Here is a 24,139-nt window from a genome sequence, read left to right as displayed (position 1 = left end):
TACGTGTTTGTTTTTCATACCAATTGTTCCCATAACATGACTTGGGGAAAAAAAGCAGAAAAGGGGAAAACAAAATTTTTTAATATATATATTTAAAAAAAAAAAGCAAAATATCAAAAAGTTCGTTTTTTTTTTTTTTTTTTTTTTTTTTTTTTTTTTTAAAGTGACAAAACCACAAGACAAAAAAAGTCATTCAACAAAGTGAACATTTTAAAATATGTAATGAAAATGTTAAAATAAAAGGAAACAAAGTTGTAGCAATTTTGAGGTGTTTAGAGTACTAACTACCGTACTTAAAAATATTTAAAATCTTGTGTTGGGTTTGTTGGCGTCCACTCACCATCATGTGCTGTGTTTTTGGTCGCTTCACTTCCCAGAGAGTTTGCACCTTCAGACAACTCTCCTGAACAATCAAAAGACTCAATTTTAATAAACATACATGATTTTGCTTAAGCCTCAAGATTTAAGATAGACAGATAAACAGATAAATGATGTTTGAAGTAAGAATATAAATATAAATGTAAGTGAGCCACTAAAGAAAAGAAACTGAACAAATTGGGAAAGAGGAAAATATTTTTTTAGGACATGAAAATAGCAACAAAACAAAAACATTTTTTATTTTTTTTAATGTGAGCTGCTCTACAACACAAAAACAAAGTGGGCAAAATGAAAACATTTGGGAAAATAAATAAGCCTTTTACTAAATTGAAATAAAGTGAACCAAGTGACCCACAATACGACTAAATGAAAAACACAGTACAACATGAAAAAACGAAAATGTTGAAAAAAAATAAAATCCAACTTTAGTAAAATTAACTCTAAAATTAATTGAACAAAGTGAGCAACTTTATATGGAGACAAAATATTTTTTTTTATAAATAAATTGAACTTGTTAGGGAAATCATACTATTGTGGCAATACTTTCAACACCAATAACTACCTTTCTAGCATATTCCTTGCGAAGAAGAGAAGAAATTTCATAGACTGAATACTGTAAAACAAGGTCGTCTGACTAACATGGCTAACCGTTCTGCAGCGAGGGACTCTTATGTGCGGCGGCGCCCCCGGGTGGCGGTGGAGCCGCATCACCGCCGTCGGGCTCAGGCTCCTCGTCGCCTGCCTCCTGTTCGCCGTCTTTGGGCTCGGCGGAGTCGGCGTGGTCCTTCTGAGGTTCCATGGTGTCTTCCTGCTGGGCTCGCTCCTCCGCGTCCCTTTTGGCTCTCTCCTCGGCTTCTGACGTTCGACAAGGCAGGTAAGAGAGCGTGTTAGTTACCGCCGCCATACTGTAAAAATTGTAATACCCCAAGAAGACATAACACACAAGACAGTTGGCTGGGGGGGAAATAAACATTTCAAAAAGCATTATTAGGGAAAATAAAATAAAGTGACCCACTAAATGATAAAAAAAATTCAAAGATTTGATTAAAATTATGATGCTCTCAGTAGATTAGTTTAAACTTAAAACTTAAGGTTTATTAATATACAAAGTGGGAAATTTTTAACAATTGAAAAAAATAGATTAGAGACCCACAATATGGTAAGACAAAAAAATATCTAATTAAAATCACTGGCTTCTAAGTGGCATACCCAAGGAAGAATTGATAAAAAAAAAAATGATAGGCAAGTTATGATTACATTATTTAAAGTATGTCATTTATTATTGTACTCATTTTAATCCCTCATAAAATAATCTATAATAATAAAAAGGACTGGGGAATGCGTATATTTGAACAAAAAGAGAAGAAAAATAACTTCTGAATGGAACATTTTTAGTGACCCATAATATAATCTGAAATGAATTGAAATGAGGCTTATGATTTGTATTCATGCAAACTTTGGAGTAGATGTTTAACAAGTAGAAAAATGAATGTGTGGATTGTGTGGGAGTGCACAGATGCTACAAAAGCAAGCAACAAGGAAGCCCCAAAAAAATAAAAAAATCCAATCAAGACGTTTTTGCGTTTGAGGTGTATTGAAAGTTCTGTATTTTGCCTTTTTGTAGAATGAACGTCATGCACCTTTGGTGGCCTGCGCTTTCCAGCGCTCCCTGTTCTGGTAGACCTCCTCGTTCCACAGCGCCTTGAAGTTCTTCATGTCCACAGCCAGCAGGGAGTTGTGGCCCGACGAGCAGCCGTCGGAGGGCATGCTCTTCACGCTGTGCCTCTTGGCCTCCTCTGAGCCAATACTGTTCATACTGCGTGCAAAGACAAAGGAGACGAGCTCAGAGCACTGACGAGCATTGGACATTTTTACCCTTAGCATTTGATTCTTAGTTTGGAACAGCTACATTTGAGCTGAGCTACATGGTCAAGTTTTTAATGTCTGTTTACATATTGTATGGTGTTTGCGTTAATAGCAATGTGTCTAGCTACAAGTATATAAATAGAAAGAAAAAAAGTGAAAATAGTGCTCAAATTTATTCAACTACCTGTCACAAAAACGAGCCCGCTTTGTTTTTTTTGTTTTTTTAAATGAAATGATTTCATGATAAATATATATGAATTTAACCAAATATATTGAAATAAATTCCATTTAATTAAAATACATTTAATACAAAATGTAACTATACCACTTCAGGAAAATTAGCGCATCTTGTATATGCAACACATATACTGTATATACATATTGAATATACATAATGTAAACCCTAAAACAGGGGTGTCAACCTAATTTTTGTCACAGGCTATGTTGGTACGGTTTCCCTTAGAGGGCCGTTATGACTAAAACCATACAAATGTTTCATCGCTTCATATTACATACACACAATTGATGGATAACTAATTTTGAAATCAGAGGTAAAGGATAATAGTTTGTCCAACTCCTGTTCAGGTTACTGCAAAAAGGTGTTTGGTAAGAAAAAAGATATTGTAATTTTCTATACAGTATATGACCATTTGAAAATTTGGTACAGATTTTAGCCAGAATCATGGAAGTTGAAGCACATGACGTGCTTTCGTGGGACAGATAAATTGATGTTAACCCAGATCTCACCCCCGTGACTTCAGTTTGACACCTGCGCGCTAAAGTATAGCAAAATATTGCAATTTCTTTTTGTGCAGCACGTCAGCCAAGTTTGTGTCGACAAGTGATTGGTTTATTTTTAAATAAACTGCTGCAGTATTTTTCTTCTACAGTACTGCAATAAACTCCGGGAAGTTTACTCTGCTGTTTATTCCCGGCAAGAAGAAGAAGAGATTAACACAGCAGTTGTTCTCATACCTACGTTGAACATGGGCCACCTGGTGATCACACACATACAGTTGCTTGCGGTTTCTTGAAACGGGGCGTACGGGAACAACATTTCCGATGATAAATGTGTGTGTGTGAGTGGATGGGTGCGTGCGTCAGAAATCCTGTACAGTGCCCAAATTGGACCTTTTCCTATTACCTTGTGATTAGATTAAATCGGTTTCATTGGCTCCCCCCCCACCTAACATCAATAGAATAGATTAGGAAGAGCAGCCTCCAGTCATGTGACAGCTCTGTGATGGGATTAGAGATGAAGGGACGTCACTAAAGTCAGTGGCATTCATCCTTTGGGGAAGTGGAATATGTGAACATGCGCCAGGCAAAGAAATCCATCCGGCATGTGTTGAGATGATTCACTCTTGACTCAAAGCGTCCGTCTGAGCGATGAGAGGGGAGCGATAATGGCCAGACGGTTCCAGATAACTGAAAATGGCAATAAGCGGCGTAATGGAAGATGAAGAGTTCTGACGCGCTTCAGCACGTCAGGTGAGCAGAAATCACCAAGACCGTGTGAGATGGCGGCTGTTGCGCACGCTGATAAGCAGGCTGATATTGATGTTTTATACACACTTTTACACAGACACAGTTTTATTAGCACTCTTTGGATAGTTAGTTTAGTTAGACTAAATCAAACCTCAGATAAATGCCGGCTCTGGATAAAGCCATGTGGTTGTCCACAGACACCGGAATCACGCACAAATCAAATCATAGATAAATGCAGGCTTTGGTTAAAGCTATACAGCCACTTGCATTACCATTTGATTTGCTAAAAAATGGCCAAAAATCAAATCTGCTGAAGGCTCTTGATAAAGCTATGCGGCGATCCACATAGTCAATTTAATCCCACAAAAATATGATCCAACACAGATGAATTATAGTTCTGGATAAAACTATGTCACTATCAACATAATAATTTCAATCCCTCAAAAAATTACAAAACCCAAATTCAATGCAGCCTCTGGCTAAAGCTAAGTGGCCACCCACATAGTCATTTGAATCCCCCAAAAATCTAATTCAGCCCAGATTAACTCAAATCCCGGATAAAGCAAGGGCCCATTAACGGTCATTTCAATCCATAAAATGTTTTAAAAATAGGCAAAAGTAAAATCTAATGTGGTCTCTGTATAAAGCTATGTGATCATCGCCATCACCATAGTAATTTCAATTAATGAAAAAAAAATCATTCTATTCCAAATACTATAAATGAAGGTTCCGATCTGGCCACCCACATTGTCAGTTCAATATCTAAAAAATTGACAAAACTCCAATCTAATCCGACCTCTGGATAAGGCTACGTGGGCGTCCAAAGTCTTTCGAATTGACAACCATATAGTCATTTGAATCCCTCAAAAATCTAACCTTTACCAGATAAATTCAGGTTCTGGAGAAAAAGCTATGTGAGCCTAAAAAAATGTAAAAAATAAAATCTAACCCAGGTAAATGAAGGCTTTGGCTAAAGCTACTGTATTTGGTTGTCAACAGTCATTGTAATTCATCCAAAAACAACTGCACAACTTTGGACAGCCCTTGCTGGGGCCTGTTGTTGATCCTGAATGTGGAGCAGCCTATCTAACGTCAATTTCAAGGAGTCTGGGTGTGCTGAATGAAGGGTGAGGACAATTCCACGCAGCAGAAATGGATTACGCACGGTGCGACTAGTACGCTTTTCTTTCTATTAGATACGCCGCTATTGCATTAAGAACCCCAAAATGGTGTCCCGAATTTTGAAGCGCAAAGCCCACCTGGAGCGCCGGAAGCCCGCGAGAGCAGAGTGCGAGGCCTCGTCGATGAGCGGCGTGACGATGCGCTCCATCATGTCGGTCAGCACGGTGAAGGTGGGCACCACGATGAAGTCGATGAAGCCTGCGCACGCCAGCACATGCGCAGGTTAGCAGAGAACTGGTATTATTTGGACATTTCAGAATTTCAATATACAGTTGTGCCTTGAGATACGACTGACCCAACTTCAGAGTTTGAGATACAATCTGTCGTTTGGCTGATTCAGATGCCAGTTGGTGAACAACAATAAAAAAAAAAAACACTTAAAGCTTTTTATTGCCACTCCCAGTTGAAGTTTGCTGTCGCATAAAAAATATCCCAAAGAATTACATCTTGTGTATTTAAAACAACCACAGGGCATATTTGCCTTACAACAGTCCATTTAGCCTAATGCTAGCAAACAACGCGAAAGACGGGCTAAGGAATTGCACCAGCGATGCAATGTTATAACCCTTTAACAGCGGACGTTTTAACAAAATGGTGGAGCAACACATGTAGACAGACAATAACAATCCTCAGGGGACTATTCTTTATCCTTTACAAAAAATTACTAATATTACTGAGTCAGTTGTGACACGTTTATACGTGTGTCTCTGTCTGTATTATTGTAAAAACACATTTTATAATAATCGGAAATGATATTCCTGTCAACTAGAGGCTAAGGTGTTTAGTCCTGAGGGATTTAAACACAGAAACTTAAATAATTATATAAAATATAAGTTAAAGCTTATCATAATACATACATGCTAATGTAAAATAGAATATCAATTAAAAATGTAATTAAGTGCCTTTTTTTTTTTTTTTTTTTTTTTTTTTTTACATTTCACTGAGATGGCCAATTGTTTTATGTTCGTTGAATACTATCCATCCATCCATCCATTTTCTGAGCCGCTTCTCCTCACTAGGGTAGCGGGCGTGCTGGAGCCTATCCCAGCTATCATCGGGCAGGAGGCGGGGTACACCCTGAACCGGTTGCCAGCCAATCACAGGGCACATACAAACAAACAACCATCCGCACTCACATTCACACCTACGGGCAATTTAGTTTTGAATTAACGTGCATAATAAACCTAAATATTATGAATCTATTTTTAATATTTTACAAATAAATACTGATAATGAAGCATATACATACAATTTGATTACGTTCCAAAAACATCCCATCTATTTAATATATTGTCAGTTTCCCTAATCGGGGGGAAATTATCGGTGGTTGGGCATTTATATGTTAAAGTGGATGAGGCATTTGGGAATTAACTGTGGCATGGGGTCAATTACATCAGAATTAAAAGCGATGCACTGTTGCTCGGTCAACTTTCCATAGAGTCACTCTATTACGTAGGTGGCATTCTGACTCACCGATCTGGGACTGCGCCACCATTGTTGACTTTCGGTCACAGAGCGGTGAGAAGGAAAGGCCGAGCTCCGCTTCTTTGTCCCCCTGGGAAACACAAAGTCACTCGTGAAGACCGCGGTGGTCTCGCTATGTTGCTCAACAGGCTTGACGACCTGCTCGGCACAGCGACTGCCTTTGGGGAACAAATGCGTTTCATTTTCCTTTTTTTTTTTTTTTTTTTTTTTTTAAAACACTTGAGATTCGGAGGTGGGAGTCAGCATCGTGCGCAGAAGCTGTTTATTGACAAAGTGTGTCCCTGGAGATAAAAAAAAAATAAAAAAGCCCTGTGATAGCGACCGCAATAACAAAAGCAGCCATAATAACGACAACAGCAATGTTTGATAATGAAGCAACGTGCGTGACTGATCTTTATCAAGGATTGTAGCAGTGACGGCACACTGTTCTTTTGACCTCTCCAGCTATGATGTTTTGTTTTGCATCTCTTCTCAACACACAGTATGTTCAGTCATTGTTACATAACATTATGCGACATTGGTGGCATCTTGTTTAATGCTTCATAACCTGAGCCACTGAGAACTAGAGTAGGCAAACTCCCTTTTTGTCACTTTGCAGAAGAGTGATTAAACGTTTTATGGCCGCGATAAAATATGCGGGATTTACTGTATATCTTGCCGATTTATTTGGCAATGGCTACTTTTTGTGGATACAGAAATAGTGCTTTTCCTAAGATTTTGGCATTTGGCCCCAAAAATATTTTAATTGGTTTAATAAAGATGTGCTCAATAACAAGAATGATTAATTTATGAGAAGAGTAGTACTTGTCTCGCAGCTTCTCTCATCCGGTTTGTGCCGCAGTAGCACACAAATGGAGAACAAAGACGAAGATGAAAAAAGAAGAAAACGTCGGCAGAGAAGACTCAACTCAGACAAGAAGCTGTTTTTCATTGCATGTTTTTTCTAATGTCTCTAATTTTTTCTTCTACTATTTTTGTCAACCATTTTAATAGCTTTGTCTAATAGTTTTGTATTTGTATAATATTTTTGTGTAATACAACCAAAGACACAGATTTATTTACACAGACATTTCATCTCATATTGACATTTTTTTTTACAATATTTCTGTATTTCTTTGTTGAATATTCTTTGATATTTTCCAATATTTTTTTCATTTTCTTTTGATATTTGAGTAATTATACGATACTATTCATATATATTTGGTACTTTTTTATACTCTGTATTTTGCTTTAATATTTAAACATTTTCTATTGTGTATTGGTATCTAATATTTGTGTTATACTTGTGTATGTTTGTCTGTGTGTATTTGATCTAATGTGTGTTTGTCAAATGTTTCTAGGACTTTAGAAAATGTTTTGGACATTTTTTCCAATAATTGTCTATTTTTGCCTAATTTATTATATTTTTTAAAATCTAATCTTAGTTTTTTTTGTCTAATCTTAGTATTTTTTGGTGTAATATTATTGCATTTTTCATAATACTGGTGTATTTTTCTACTAATCTTTTTGTATTTTTCCTCTTACATTTTTATATTTCCTCGTATCGCGAGCACTTATTTTTAACGTAATGTATTTTTTCATACATTGTGTATTTTCGAGCAACAATTTAGTATTTTTAGATTGTTATCCAATGTTTTGAGCATTATTGCTTCGGCTGTTATGGATGCTGCAAGTTTACGTAATTTTTTGACTTAAGCAAATCCAAGACTCATTTCTTTTCACAACATTGTGAGAATAGAGTCGTGATGCTGACATTTTCATGCGTTTCATCTGTGGTTTGAACCATCATCATGACATCAGCTCAGCAAGCGTTTTGCTTGTTTATGGGGCTTCTTTTAATTGCAACAATTACTCCTAAAGAATGACTACTATACCTACACTATACCTAAAGATGAGGTAGGTGTTCCATTGGCACTTACCTGTCTGAAGAACTCCTCCAGCAGAGAGGTGGTCCAACGGTTGTGAAGGTCCCAACCTTTGGCCGGGTGGCTGATGTCAGCAGTGTGCAGCAGTAAGGACAGGGCTTTCGGCTTATCGATGCTATAGATGACAGTAAATGGAGAGTCACATTAATACACCAAAGCAAGAATATGCAGGTACAATAACAATGGTAAGGAGAGTGGATTTAAAAAAAGTACAAACGGAAACCTCAAGAGATGAGGCAACCAATTTGGGATTTGACTGATAATGGCCGTTAAATGACAAAAATGGAACACATTGTTCTGAAGCAGCAATGAGAGGAATGATATTCGAGAGAAAAAAATGTCCTGTAATGCTGTGGGTCACTTACACACTGTTTCATTGCATTGTTGTTTTTACAATGGAACTCCAAAAGATGCACACTGAAAGTATTAAAAAGGTGAAAGCACACAGACATTTATTCTTGCTTAGGGCATACGATAGGCGGGTAAAACAGCACGGATTCAGATTTTAGGCATACCCAGTGTAACATAAACATTAACTGCCTCATGTGTATAACTATGTAAACACACGGTGCAGCTCAGCCTCTGGCTAGCATACGTCATGGCTCGCAATATGCTTTTGGAGTACATTAAACTTGTTAACGCGTTTGAAATGGCATCACGCGAAAGTGAATTTTACTACAGCACAAAAGAAAAGCCAAGCGCAGTGCAAAAGCAGCATTTGAACACCTGTCGCAGGCTCTTCTGCAAGAGCCAAAGCAATAACACATGCCATTGCTGTTTTAAAACATAATTCATACTGTCCCAACTGCTATTGTTCCATGTGTCTGCATCCCTCATTTTATAAAAGGAAAAACGATTCATGTTGCACTTTCCTAAAAAGAAAAGATATAAGCAGATGTAGATACAGTACTCTACAGTGGTGCCTTTTTCAAGTTTTTCAAGATAGGAGCTGTCGATCGGCCAATTATTTCCCTTGACTTGCGGGTGCAAACTTCAGATGCAAGCACTGTATGGTGGCAGTGAATTGAACTCAACTCACTTCACAACAAGCAGGAGTTTGCCAGATATAATTAGTAAATATTCTCCAAAAAATAAGCTTCAAGCTGTTTATTGCCTCTCTCAGCTGAAGGTTACAGCCAAACTAAACATAAAACAAAGACAATTACACAAAAATGAGTTAAAAAAGTTTTTGAATCCCCCCCCCCCCCCCCCCCCCCATTCTATTCACTCATTTCATAACTATGTTTTGATAAAGTATAACATTATAGAGTGCTATTTTTCGTATTTAAAAACACATTACATTATGATCCAAATTAGGCCCTCTGTGCATTATTTAGTCATTGTTTCGATAAGGTGTTGGACTTTCCGGTAAAACTTACAAGTCATGTGGACGACCCAACTGAATACGAGATGAACAAAGGTAATAAGGGACAGCTGGGAAAACAAGAGTCAGGGAAATGGGGGACACGTGGGTAAAAAAGCAGAAAACACAGTACCCTGCACCTTCCAGTGTTTAAAGAGAGACCCAAATATTGCCTTGACTCAGGATTTCACAACATTTCCTTGACCAATTATGTGGTCATCCACCCAAAAAAATAAATAAATAAAAAGTTCAAATCCAAATTTATTTCCCATTTAACATGATTGCCTCCTTAAGATTAATTGTCTGTTACACAGAAATCTGCTGTGAAGCTCATTTAACATTATCAGGAATTACTGGCGGCTCATAAACGGATGCAAAAATGGGAAGGAGACAAACAAAAAAGGCACAGAAGGTTAAACACGGGGGTGAGAAAGATCGGCTCGCATTTCCCATCCTCATCCCATTTGCGTCAGGCCTGCAGCAGCCTGCCTCGAATTACATTACAGTCCATTCAGCATTACACACTGCAATCTCTCATGCGTGTGTGTGTGTGTGTGTGATGGAAGGATACCCTGCAGTCAGCACTGTTCGGGCTCTTGTTTGCTGCTCACTCACACACGCGCAGACACGCACACGCGCACGCACACACACACACATCTAGGGGAAATGATCTGAAGTAGTCTCCTATACGTTAGTGCTTTCAGGGCACTTTTGGAAATGACACCTAGAAGGTCAATAGGTTCCCCCCCATGCTCCTACACCCCTTGACCTTTTCTTATCATCACACCTGCTACACAAGCAGAGATGAGTCACCAGATCAAATGATTACTTGACTCCAGGTAACATAAGAATAGGAACATATATTATATATAGTATATTATATAGTATATTATTGTATTGTACTTAACAGCTTGTGCTTTGTGATGTTTCTATCAGGGCAAATGGCTATTTTTTGGCATTTATTTACTTGACTGCAGTACCGGTAATACCAGTAAACAATGTCAATGGTATATTACATACATTCATTCCTTCATTCATTCATCTTCCGTTCCGCTTATCCTCACTAGGTTTACGGGCGTGCTGGAGCCTATCCCAGCTATCTTCGGGCGAGCGGCTGGGTACACCCTGAACTGGTCGCCAGCCAATCGCAGTGGTATATTACAATAGGCAAATATAATATCGTCAAGTGAAAGTGGAGTTTTAAACAAAAAGGGTCAGGCTCTCCTATAAGGAGTTTGTATCTTCACCGGTACTCCGGCATCCTTCCACATTCCAAAAACGGTTAGTCTCATTGAAGACTAAATTGTCCATACAGTGAATCGCTATTCACTCGGGGGGATACAGTCAGGACCCACTTGCTATTAATAAATAAATAAATAAATAAATGTGATATACAGTTAATATAAAACCCTTTAAAAAAAAAAAAAAAAGTGTACCACTCCCACATGTTTTAAGGGCAAACTTAAAACAAACATTTTAAATACTTTGTAAATGTAATCTAACACAAACACAAAATCATGTACGTATGATAGTGTCTGTGTGTTAGATATGTGCCTTTAAGAGGCGGGGCCTGGTGAGATGACGTGTGACATTTGCGTGAGTGGCTGGGCGTGAGTGGCTGGGCGTGAGCTGCGGCCGACAGCAGCTCTTGCAGAAATGTGCTCAATGTGTTTGTGTTGTACTGTGCAGCCGGCGACCTGTGATACAGTCAACTGACCCCTCAGGCTGTTGCAGGAAGTTCTTCATGGCCTTCACCTGCTGGAAGTGGCAGGACATGTCGGTGGCCAGGACCATCTCCACCACCAGAGCGCGCAGCTCTCTGTGAGAAAAAGACAAGACAAAATGAAATGTCGCGCACACACACTTTGGTGAAAAAATAATAATAATAAAAAGAATTAAAAGCTTGCTGGGGCAAAAAGCAGACAGCCGGCACTGACTGCTAGAGCTATTTATAAATGTCTTGCTTTGACAGGTCCGGGCTCATGCTATGAAAATTGGATTGTGCCTATCTTCTTTAATGTATTATCACAGTTTCACTGAGTGCAGAACTGTTCGACCTCGAAAGCACTTGTCATTTCCCGCAGAACAAAAGGCAAAATCACTATGAATGTGTGAAGTGTGCATGGGTCTGAACTTTTGTATCTCTTCTTCATTTTATTTCTGGTGCAGTGATAACTTGACTTGTGAGTTTAAAAAGATCAATACTGACATGAATTGGAATGCCATTAATTTGTTCCAGAACCTTCACAAATACGTTTGTTACATTTTTAATAAAGAAAAACAGCACTGTTGTATAAAAACATAAAAGAGAATGTAAAGTAATTAACTGCTTTTATAAAGTGTAATTATTGTATGTTGCAACAAGCAGAGTCACAACAACAACTGTAGCTTTAAGGGGTGTGGCCTAAAGAATGATGTCAGGAACTTAGTTGTGAGCATGTCTGGAAGTGAGTTGGCTCATTGAAGCTGCTCGCGAGTGTTTTCATTTACTGTATGTATTTGGCTATTATCCCGCTTCGATAAACCGTTGAAATTGTACGGGCCACAGTGGCTTTCCCTTTTTGGCAGGGTATATGAAGCTCGCCCGTGACAAAAACATTTTGGCTTTCAACACAAAACACAAAAACGACATAGTGACAGCTTGAAACTCGAACAACTACAAAGTTACGGCAATCGTAAGTCAAGGTACCACCGTATTTTATTTCTCTATTGCTGTCATGCCGCTCGCTCTCCTTTGCTCTGACCTCCAGTCATCCTTGGAGAGGTTGTACAGGATGTTCATCTCGTCGTCTTCCTGCAGCAGGCGGTAGGCCGCGCTCACGTGGTGGCTCTCCAACACGGAGCGGTCGTTGTACAGGATAGCCGTGTCAGACCTGGGAGGAGGCCAAGCAAATAGTCCATTACGACGTTTATGACCGTCGGCGACAATCTAATGTTGCCGCTTCTCGTTTTAATCAGTATAATTAGAGAGAGGGCTTTGATGATATTTGAAACTCATTCCAGGATTTTTTCATTTTTGGTTGTTAGGGAATTTTATTGCCCAAGTGGAATTAGATCAGTCTAATGTTCGTATCAATGAGGTTAAATTGTGTGGACGCATAAAGGATTTCAATTTAGGCCAAAATAGTTTTCTGCCTAAATTGAAATGACATGATGATGCGACACTGCATTACGGCAATGTCCCCGACGTTGTGGCATATCTTGAGTCAATTTGTGCAAGGTGGTTCTTACCATGCTCCTCACGACAGTTATTAATGATAACCATCACCTTGCACGATAGAAATGAACCAATTGACTCAAGATAAGCCAGGGAAATTCCAGAAATTCAGTGTAGCATGAAGTGATGGCTAATCTATAGTTCATTATATGGACTGACATGTCAATGTTTCTGCTCATCCGAGCTTTAGCACATTTATGGACACGATCACTTCATAATACAAAATGCATGACTGTAACTTCCCTGACTTTGTGGCTTACTTTGAATTGATATGCTCATTTTTGGCAAAGTCGAGGTTGTCTTTAATAACCGGCTGGACAAATTAATACATAGTTTACAAGACACGTCTGTGTCGAGCCCGAGCTTAGAACTCATCCATACTTCATGCATATGATATGATACCGCATTACTATAACTGTCCTGATTTGATGATCAGTTTGAGTCATTCTGGTTATTTCTATTAAGCAAGGTGGGGGTTCTGATTAATCACTGGTGGGGTGAATCCATCAAAATATATATATTATATATATATATTTATATATATTTATTAGTAGTAAGCATATTTCTTTGAATGCCATTCCACAGTCCCATACATCATGAAATAAGTTCTTTACAGACTGAGAAACTTTATTGTCTCTGGTCCTTCCCCTTATGTTACTGCTGCACCAGTACCCGTGTGTGTAAGAGCCCCTCTCGCCTTGGTAAATGAGGGCATCGATCTCTGAGTCAAGAGCTGAGCGCTTTTGATTTTATGATCCATTACCTTGTCTGAATGTGGAAGTTGTTTGTGGTCCCCGTGTGCTCGTAGTCGTGCACGGCCGCAGCAAAGATCATGGCAAAGATCTCCAGCTCAGTTAACCAATGCTGTGGGAGGGGGGGGAGATGAAGGAGGGTGGAGAATGATACAATGGAAAGGGCAGCCATGAATGAGAAAGAATGCACAGAGAGAGTAATGGACAGGAATTAAGTGATGAGAAATGGGAAGGCAGTGAATGGAAAAGCGGGGTGGGAGGAAGGTTGCATTATGAAGATGTGTAGGAGGGAATACATTACGGTTCGGCATGAATGGAAACAAATGGGTGGTGGGGGGAAGACGGGGAAGGTAAGGAGAGCAAAAAGGAAAGTTTAGATAAGAAGTTAAACAAAGTGTTTTTACATCAAGTTGAATAAATGTGAATGAATTAAATAGTGTCATCTGGGTATGCAACACTATTTTTAAAACAGACATGCATTTCCCCACAATTTAAACCAGCACGCAGGTGTCTTGCACATTTGTGACATGCTTTTGTCAAAATACCCCAAAGATTTAAAAAAAGACAGCGCAGTTTGGACCCTGTGGAATTCAACTATCCATGTTAACATGGAGGACTGGCAGTGAGGGGATGGTCCTGTCTTATGCAACTACCACTGCTGGCCCCATCCCCTCTACTGCAGGGCCAAAGTCAACGAGTACGGCTTTCGCTGCAATGAGCTAGAGGGTTGCGACGTGGAGAGCGGCTACCACTAAACCCAGAGTGTAAAGAAAAAAAGCGAGGCCCCATAAAGACAGTACAAGCATTGATGCTATTTCCCCTCATAGAGACAGCACTTCACTACCAAGTCACCGAAATACATTTGTCCATTTAGCAAAGCGGATCTGTGTATGTGGCGCATGCAGTAGACACAATGGCAAACAAAAAAAACTCACTCCCATGTCATTGAACAAGTATGTGCTGCTCATCAGAACTAATGCTGAAAAATTGTGCAACTCACAATTTTTATGAAGCTGTTTATGTCTTCACTGTTATGCACTTTTTTTCTTTACCATTATATATATATATAAATTAAAAAAAAAAGTGTATTTCAACTGGCCAACACCAGTTTATCTAATTTTTTTAAAACTGTGTTTTAAGAGGATTTCATGCTGTGTATACTTTTTTGTAATATTATTTTTCTCTTTTAGTAATAAATAGCACATTGAATTGGCTTATGAATACCCTTGTCTTACCTTGCCGCTCTTTCATGCCTCCACCTTGATGTGTGAACCAACATGCGCTGGCTTTTATCAAGCTTGAATATGGGTGTTTGTGTTCTACAGCTATGGACACACGCACTCACAAACACACACACACACACACACACGTCTGCGAGTGGGCATTATAGTAGCGTGTACTCATGTACGCAGAGAGAATTCAGCTTGATATCTTTGACAAATCAACAGTGGAGGATGAGAGGGATGGGAACAGCATTAATAACAGAGCAAAATGGCCGACGCACCCCCCTTGTGTATTTACTCGTGGGCCTGCCTTATGAATGACCTGTTGATTATTGATTTAATGGAGTCTGGAGGGCGTGTGGAATGACAAATGCTCTAGCGCGGCTGAGCCCCGTGGTCACAGCAGTAATGCGGTTTCCTGTGCAAGGCACGGCCCGCAGAAAAGGCAGCGTGTCGCCGGCTGTCACGGCCATCTTATTAAGGTGATGAAAGAAAAACACTGTGGAAGCAAGGGGTGGCTGGATGGAATTCGGGCATGAAAAGAGGCTAGTGCTGTTTTTCTTGGGTGGAGGAAAAAGTAAATCACGTTACTCCGGTAATGTTCCAACTACCAAAAAGACCACCATTTAAAGCTGCACAGTGGACCCCCGCATACCCATGGTCAGGTTCGGCATTCGTGAATTTGCAGCTTTGCCTCCTCACTGATTTTGTGATGAGGCCAAAGCAACAAAAGTATTATTTACTACCATCTTGTGGAATCTTGATGTGACCTTGTGAATGGACCTTGTGCACAGTTAAAGTGAAACAAAGTTTTTGCTTGTCTCCCGATGTAGCTACTAATAGCAGTTCAATTTTGCCTTTGTAATGGGATTTATTTATTTATTTTTAATATAAATGGGAAAAATGTCAAAAGGCGAATTTAATGACATACCATTTGTGTAAAGTGCTCATGCGCATATTTGTTTGCCCCTGTCTGATGTCACATCAATTTGTGCTGGCTACTACTGTTGAGTACCATATGACGGTGGTTTGTTTGTGGTGAATATTTTAACTACTGAATACAGTCAATTATGGAACATGGGTTCATGACTTTGTATATGCTAAATGCTTGGTGTGGTTCATGCTTTGCTGTTGCCGACCACAGTAAATATAAATCGGTCCAAACGGAATCCCAGTGTATGGTGTTCTTTTACGATGCCTACAATTTTAAGTGCTTAATTCCATTTTGTGGCATTTACAGGCAATTACAAACCTCTTTTAGGACGGGCGTCAATTATTTGTGTATTTTCGTTATTCACAGCAGGTCTCTGCGCTTATCCCCAGCAAATAGTGGGGGTTCAGATTTCTGCTCTATTATGTTTTGCCACTTCAAAATAAAGCGACAGTTACTATATATGCAGAACTGTCAAATGTTATGGAACTTCTGTATTTTGTAACAGAAATCACTGAACGTTGATTCCGTACGGCCGTAACACTGATTTACTGATGTATATTATTATTAATAAATATTTGTAATATAAGATAACCTTTATTAGTCCCGCAATTGGGAAAATTTGCATTGTTTAAGCAGCAATTATGACTATAGGAAATATAAATATGTAATATACACAGCATGCAAGATCTACAATAAGTACATTGCACAAAATAGAAACCAAAACTACAGTCCTAAGCTAACTATAAACTATCCAATTCAGTCGGTCAGCAATGCTATTTATTTGTTTGCAAAATAGAGTGGTAACTTTTAATTTTGAAGATTAATTAATTTAATCTGCTTTAATAGACTTTTTTTTGTTACCAGGGTTGAAAACAGAATTGGCAAAGGTGAATTCTTCCATAGACAGATATATTTGATGATGGAAGGTCGAACTCTCATACTGGCTCCGATTTAGGCTGCAACTGCGTCCACCATTACAAGATTACTTGATGTAATACAAACATTAAAATGACAAATACTGAAGCCATAACTTACTAACGATTGTAATTATGACTGTAGCACAGAAATGTTCTTGACAAAATTTTTAAAATATGGAAACTCAGACAAATTGTTCTGGAAGTGAATTTTAATCGGTTGGCAGCTCTGTATATGCATCGTACATACTCACCACCATGCCGGTCTTGAGTAATAGGTAATGAACAGTCTGCGTAACATCAGCAGCATGCATCAAGTTGTGATAGGGATTTTTATGCTTGCTGTATCCCACTTCCAGGGCTTCGACAAACGACACAACTGCAGAAATTGGAATCTGGGAGATAAAGAAACCAAAATTAATTAACGCTGCGAGCGGCGATAAGTGGGATCTCGCGCTCTCTTTTTAAATGGTGAATCCTTGAAATGATCAAACCTTGATCCCCGGTAATTTCCCAAAATGGCTGCTTTAAACCAAAATGGTTTACTTCCTGTTCAATTTTGTCCATGGGTTCTTGAGACTTTTTCGTGCATTGTTTTATGTCCACCGAAATGCTTTTTCTAACTTTCCAAGGGTCGATACTGAGTCAGTTTTGAGATGGTCGCATATAGGACCCCAAAAAATACATACACAACCACAATATGTTGAGGGACGACAGCAGTCCAATTTTGAAGGACCCCTGGAAATGGCCATAATAAACTTCCTATGTGTTTTCAGGCATGTGTTGAGACTATCTTGCACATCTACTCATGACAGACATGCCTACCAAATCTCATGTTACGAGATGAAACTGAAAGACAGATTTCCTGACTTGTATGACTAGTAGAGATTGTTGCCCCACAGGAACTAAGGCTGGTGCCGTAAAATGGATTGTGCATCATTTGGACTGTGATTACATATTCATGCTAGCTTCATTGCCTCCATCATTTACACTAATGTGCTGTCACTACTTGGAGTGCAGTGTCCTCAGCTATGAGATACAATAAAACATTTGCTTAACATATCTAATGTAGTGTGTCTGAGCCCCCGCGTAACAAACAGTCAGTGCTGCACTACAGAGAGAGCGAGATCTCGTTTTATTTTGAATCAATAATGTCGTCCATTTACTTTGAAAAAAGTGATGACATCATATCTGGAGGGCAATTCGTATAAAATAAATTAAGCGCGTAATTGCAGCTGGCCTTGATCAGGCCAAATATTTTTTCAGAATACAGTAGATTAATGGCTTGGGATACAAGATTGAGTCATTCCATGATCACATTCATATCTCAAAACATCTTTCCCCACGACTACATTTGTGAATATTACATGTAATGTTTTTGCATTTGGAATTTTCCAAATATTTTGTATTTGCTGCAATGTCATATTTGTGTTCCATAATTTAGCTAATATCTTTTTATTTTTAATATATTTTATTTTTCTAAATATTTTCTATTTTCCGCTGGCCTTGTTTTTGACTTTCATTCTTGGTATACTCTGTCTCTTACTTTTGTCTAATATTTCTGCATAATTTTCGAGTCCATTTTTTTCAATTATTTTCCAAATTTTCCCTAATTAGTATCTTTTGTCCAGCATTTTTAGTATTTTTGTTTGATATTTTTTTATTTAATATTTTTGAACGTTTATAATTACATTTAAATTTCCAATTTTGTAATTATCTGGTTGAGGATGCATCCCGCCACTCGCCCAAAGATAGCTGGGATGGGCTCCAGCACGCCCGTGACCCTGGTAAGGATAAGAGGTATGGAAAATGGATGGATGGATTTTTACACAGACAATAAGTTGGTTTCTTTATCTTGAAATGGCTAATCACGTGAGCATCTCGTAGAAAGTTAATTCAGGTGTATGTTCGGCGCTGGCCTCATTCAGGCCAAATACTTTTTTCTAATATATGCTTAATTCATGTCATTTTCTTGTAAGACTCATAGTACTGTATTGTTTTCATCTAATATTTTGGGAATTTATTCATACTTTTGGTGAATATTTTTGTATTTTTCATCTTTTTTTTTTTTTAATAATACGTGGACAAAAACGTAGTCCTGTATCTTTACCTTGAAACGGCTGATGAGGTCATATCTGGTGAGCAACTCATAGAAAATGAATTTAAGAGCGTGATCTCCACTGGCCTCGTTCAGAGCGAACACATCAAATGACCACTTGTCAACATTCTGTGTGGGAGAAAAAAAAGATACATTGTAGACTAATTTTCATAAATTTCAAATGTGAAAAAAATGATAGCTAAATTTTCAATCTACTTAATCCCAGCCTTGTAGTATGTATGTACTGTTTGCAAAATGTGTTACTTCTTATCTCCTTGTGCTTGGTTTTGGAGGGCATGCGTTAATACCTTAAGCACAGATATAACGGAAGGGGGATAGCTGAGTCCCACCAAATTGGAGGTGCGTCGGTACATCCTGTTTGGATGAGATAAACCACATAAAAACTGAACAAGCACAAATAAAAACAGCACACCGTTGTGCCAAAACACAAGTGACCTGACAACACATTTAAAGAAAAACAAGGCACGCTCAGTTGCTGCTGTACTTACCGTTCTTCATTTGATTCTTTTATTAATGTTACAAGTGGTACATTTAAGTTACATGAGGCATATTAAAGCTGCATGTGGCCTAATACTCACATGCTGCTGTAGTCAAAACAATCTCAAAGCTGTAGGGGGTATAACAATCACGATGGACAGAAGCAAATAATGCAATGAAGACTGTAATGAATGACGTGGATGCAAATAAGTACATACAGTAAGTAGGGGGATAGGACAGAGCCCTGCTGCAAATAGCAAAAAATAAAAACAAAAACATTTAAACATTTTGAAACACACTTTTTAAACACATTTTAAAGCACACAAAAAAGTAAGCATAAAGTGTATAGCAAATACTTTACATATTGTAAGGTCTGGGTGTTGGATATGCACCTTTAAGAGGCGGGGCAGGTTGGCTCAAGCTATGAGAGTCTGCATGCGAGTGCCTGGGTGTGAGCTGTGGCTCACAGCAGCTCCTGCGTGCGTGTGCTCATTGTGTTTTAATTCGATAAATAGCTGAAAAGTGCATGGGTGACTGTGGCTCTCCTTACCCATATGCAGGGGCATTACAGATTTCCATGATATAGGATTTCTGCCATAGATGAGTAAATACGTTCCACAAAAAAATCTGCAACGTAGGTGAACTGCGATAGAGCTATTCTCGGCGGATAAAAATTGTGAAAACCTAAGGAATTGATGCATCCCAGAATTTTTTATAATTGCCTACTAATGCAACAATATGGCAACAAAGCACTATACTACATGAAGCTCCTCACCTCACTTCAACTTACTTGCTTTGCACCACGATGCCACAAGATGGTGCCAAAGCATTACTTGGCACCAAAACATGGCTTTGCCAGGGTTTTTTTCTTCAGCAAATAATGGAGGACAGGTTCATCCTAAAATCCGCTAGTCGCGAATCGTGAATATGCAGGGGAACACTGTACTTAGTTTTACCTCTCAACAAATATTCCTGCCTGGACGGCATGGACGATACTTCGGAAGCGAGGTTTCTCCTCGTTGCGTCGCAGCATCAGGCCCATCTGGCGCGTGAAGGTAGAGGCCAGCCAGTCTCGCACCTCCGACGGTACCGACTCTGACTGAATGTCGCTGAGCTCATCCTCAGTGTCCACCAAACGCCTGAAAGAAGAAGGGGGAGGGTAAAATTCAGCTAGCGGCAGTCTGACAAGGGAATCAAAGCCAAATCCTATGACATCCATCAAATATCATCACATCTTGCGTAACCTGGCTTCTTAAAACGCCATGATGTGCGGCTCAAATCCAATTGTGTGACAGCATTCTTGCCAGTGTTTTAGTTGATGTATAACGTCAAAGCCTCTGAACCAAGCACAAAGTCGCGATGGCGTGGCAACAGTGCCCACATCACAGGCGGTAATCGCAGTCGTACGGTCCTATGGTTTCATCATCCGTCATCCTGGGGTGGTCGTGCTATCGACGGCCCTAATCTGCTTGGATCCACATGACTGAGAGGCTTACATAATTCCATAATCCTGGACATATCTCGCACTCTGGACCTGTAGTCAACTGTTGGCAAAACACCGACAAGTTCTCTTACCTAAATTTACTCCCACATGATGAAACAGTTTTCCATTAAACTTTGATAAAAATGTATGCACTGTATTTAGCTACAATAGTAGTTACGCAAGATGATGGCAATATTTGTAGGATAAGATAACCTTTATTAGTCACACAAGGGAAAAATATGCTTTTTGAAATGTTCAATTTTTTCATTTAATATTTGTATTATAGTACATATATATATATATATATAGTATACATATACGTATAGTAGTATATTTTTAATCTTATATTTTGTCAGTTTGTCTGTTTTTAGTCTTGTAATATTTGTGTATTTCCCCCATCTAAAATGTAATTATTTTTCTTTTTTGTCCAATATTTGGTAGTTTTGCTAATATTTGTGTATTCATTTTTACTTGTTTGTAGTATTCCTAATGTGTAGTATGTTTTTGTATTTTTCATTAAAAAAAGCAAAATTTTTTTTTCTAATATTTGTTTAACTTAGTTGTAGGTATTTTATTCTTATTTTCTAATGTTTTTCCCATCTAATTCTTCTGTATTTTTTGTCAAATACGTTTGTTAAATATTTGTGTATTTCCTAAGTATTGCGGTCGCTTTCTTCAATATTTCATTTCTATTATTTGTGTATCTTCTATCCAACATGTTTGCATTAATCTAATTAGCATTTTTCCCATATAGTACACCAGTGTGTGTGTGTGTGTGTATATATATATATATATATATATATAATAATAATAATAATACACATTTTATTTATTAATGTACAGTGTTTTTCATCTAATATTTTTTCATCTACCGGTAATCATTTTTGATCATTTTCTTTTATGATTGTCCAATATTCGTTATTTTATATTTTTGTCACTATTTTTGTATTTTTCTATATTCATATGGATTTTATAATCTAATATATGTATTTTAACAATATGGAGGAATTTCTGATTTCTTTCTGATTTCTTTTCACGATTTCTTTTCACAATATGGCGAAAATACTGATACCCATGGTCAATTTGCTCAATGTAGTCATGATATGAAATGTTCGTACCATTTCATCTCCACCCCACATACAAATAAAAAGCACGGCGATGCACCGATGGACATCAAGGCTCACCTCGTCTCCTCGATGTAGACAGACTCCAGCACGGACGCCGCATACTCTAGGTTCTTCTTGAGGTCGGCCAGGGAAGCCTCCCCTCTCTCCAGCTGTTTGACCAGACATCTTAATCTAAAACAGACATTCAACAATCCAGTTAACAAAGGGATTAACTCCTCTGCCATGTTGACATGATCCATTAGGTGGCACTGATATTAGATTCATCTGGTTTGCATCGGCTTCTTGTTTTTCTTTGTGACAATGACCGATAATACGTGTGAGAAAGATAGTAATTTCACAGTTTCAGAAAAACGGGTAGTAACTGTAGTTATCCCAGTTTAGAGACGACTGTTCACACGCAAATATTAAAAATGTAATTGCGGAGCCCATTTGAATGCTAACCAAAACAGCAGCACCCACTGAGGCATATAAACTAAAGTTTGATGACTTAATGCATATTCTAAGACACTCAGGCCTCGTTTCTCAGCTCCCACAACGGAACGGAACAAATGGCAGAAATACGGTAAGTGGTTTGGGATAAGTCAAAGTCATGTCTCTTTCAGAAATGACGTCCTTACAGGGACACTGATGGGTCAAACGAGGTAATTAACAACATTACATATAGCTGCCTTCCATCTGCAAGTGTCAGATGCAGGTAGACGACTGACTGTCAGGCTTGATGGCAGCGCGGCCATCGTTAACCTCTTAAACGTGTGCTTGTCCTTCCATAGCTGTCAACAATGACAGTTGAAGTGCATGTCAATGGATACATGGCTCTTTTAGTGAGCATGACATTTAGAATGCCTACTGTAAGTTTACTCTTGGTATTATGATTATTATTATTTTGTTTCCCTTGGTCATGTCGTGCTTCACATCAGTGACTCGTTGGCATTCGTGTGGTCGTTCACTATAGCTTTGTGATTGGCTGGCATCCAGTCCAAAAGTTAGGGATGGGCATTTGACCACGTCCTTAATTGACAATGACAATTTTTTTCTTAATTACTCTGAATGTTCTCAATTGCTGTTTCAATGAAAGTGCAGTATAAAGCTTACTGAGGAGTGGTCAACTTCCCTCCCTATAGTTAATTCTGCGTCGTTCATAACCTGAAAAAGCCGTGTACCCTGTATTGGATTATTCAACCATTTCTCTTGAAATATGGCCACACTTTCTGTTATTAAAAACAGCTGTAAAGTACAGATTGAATAAACCAACCAGGTGACATTTTCATTTTAGAGTAATATTAATTCATTGCCATTGGTCATCTGTTTCTGACATGTTCATGAAGATAAATAACTTTATTGGTATTTTGTGCACTGCGACCTCTCACAGGAGACAGACAACCTGCTGCTGCTGCCGCTTAGCTGGATGGGCATGTGATTGCTCCGTGATTGCCTATGCAGGCTACGCGTGTTGTTGAATTATTGAGAGGAAAGGTTTCAGAAGCTCTCATTGATTAGGTACCCTGGCAGTGTTCTCCCCCCTCCCCCCTTTAATTAAAGGCTTCTGCGTGCAACAATTCTTCTGACTTGGCTGTCTAAAGAAGTGAAACTAGCAATCACCAGATTCAAATACATGTCTGTTCAATGATCTACCAGTTACCATGATTCTGAAACACTTTACTGTGCTGCTTTGCAATAATTTGACCGCAAACGCCTGATGGTAGGGCAACATTTAACCAACGTCTGGGGCTGATTCTTATCTATTTATTGTTTTCCCCGTCACAAAAGGGTGAACAAATTAACCTTGAAGAAGCAGAAGAACCCCTGGGAATTCCAGTGTATCATCTCACAAATCCATCATGTCAAGCTTCAGGCTGATAATAGCAGCAAAGCCAACATAGTGACTAATAAATCATCCTTCGAAGACAACGAAGATGGATTTTTGGTCATTTTCCTCTCACCACAAGATGGTGCAGTGACAAATTATGGAAAAAAGATGTGAGGAGTTCATTCGGGACCTTTATATTAAGCACTTAAGATCGTTTTTTGTGTAGCCAAGTTTCTAAGAATTTCCTGCTCCATGACGAATCATCCAAGTTTCCCTTTTGACGTTGTCCCTCTATCTAGTACATCCTGTACATTTTTGGTGGTGATCAGGTGAATTCCCAAGGATTTGGTTCTGGTACGATCCTTGGAAATGGTCAAAATTCCCTAAAATGGAAGCTTC

The 24,139-nt window shown here is 38.7% G+C and overlaps 1 protein-coding gene across 4 annotated transcripts in view; it reads right to left on the bottom strand.

Annotated features, from left to right (window-relative positions):
• Nucleotides 1–24,139, bottom strand: part of pde1cb (phosphodiesterase 1C, calmodulin-dependent b) — a 100,503-nt gene that overhangs the window by 4,343 nt on the left and 72,021 nt on the right. For all 4 annotated transcript variants that reach the window (XM_061693862.1, XM_061693863.1, XM_061693865.1 and 1 more), the window contains 14 exons: nt 21,991–22,104; nt 20,280–20,462; nt 19,134–19,200; nt 18,838–18,954; nt 16,982–17,122; nt 13,668–13,768; nt 12,432–12,560; nt 11,405–11,506; nt 8,319–8,439; nt 6,388–6,469; nt 4,992–5,112; nt 2,019–2,194; nt 1,027–1,233; nt 341–403 (listed from right to left, as the gene is read on the bottom strand). In XM_061693862.1, the coding sequence (XP_061549846.1) occupies nt 341–403; nt 1,027–1,233; nt 2,019–2,194; nt 4,992–5,112; nt 6,388–6,469; nt 8,319–8,439; nt 11,405–11,506; nt 12,432–12,560; nt 13,668–13,768; nt 16,982–17,122; nt 18,838–18,954; nt 19,134–19,200; nt 20,280–20,462; nt 21,991–22,104 (1,724 nt within the window). The remainder of the gene's footprint in view (nt 1–340; nt 404–1,026; nt 1,234–2,018; nt 2,195–4,991; nt 5,113–6,387; nt 6,470–8,318; nt 8,440–11,404; nt 11,507–12,431; nt 12,561–13,667; nt 13,769–16,981; nt 17,123–18,837; nt 18,955–19,133; nt 19,201–20,279; nt 20,463–21,990; nt 22,105–24,139) is intronic.

This window comes from Phycodurus eques, chromosome 13 (assembly GCF_024500275.1).
Source record: "Phycodurus eques isolate BA_2022a chromosome 13, UOR_Pequ_1.1, whole genome shotgun sequence".
Lineage (NCBI taxonomy): Eukaryota > Metazoa > Chordata > Actinopteri > Syngnathiformes > Syngnathidae > Phycodurus > Phycodurus eques.
The sequence above is the reverse complement of the archived record's forward strand: the minus strand, read 5'-3'. Positions and strand labels throughout refer to the sequence as shown.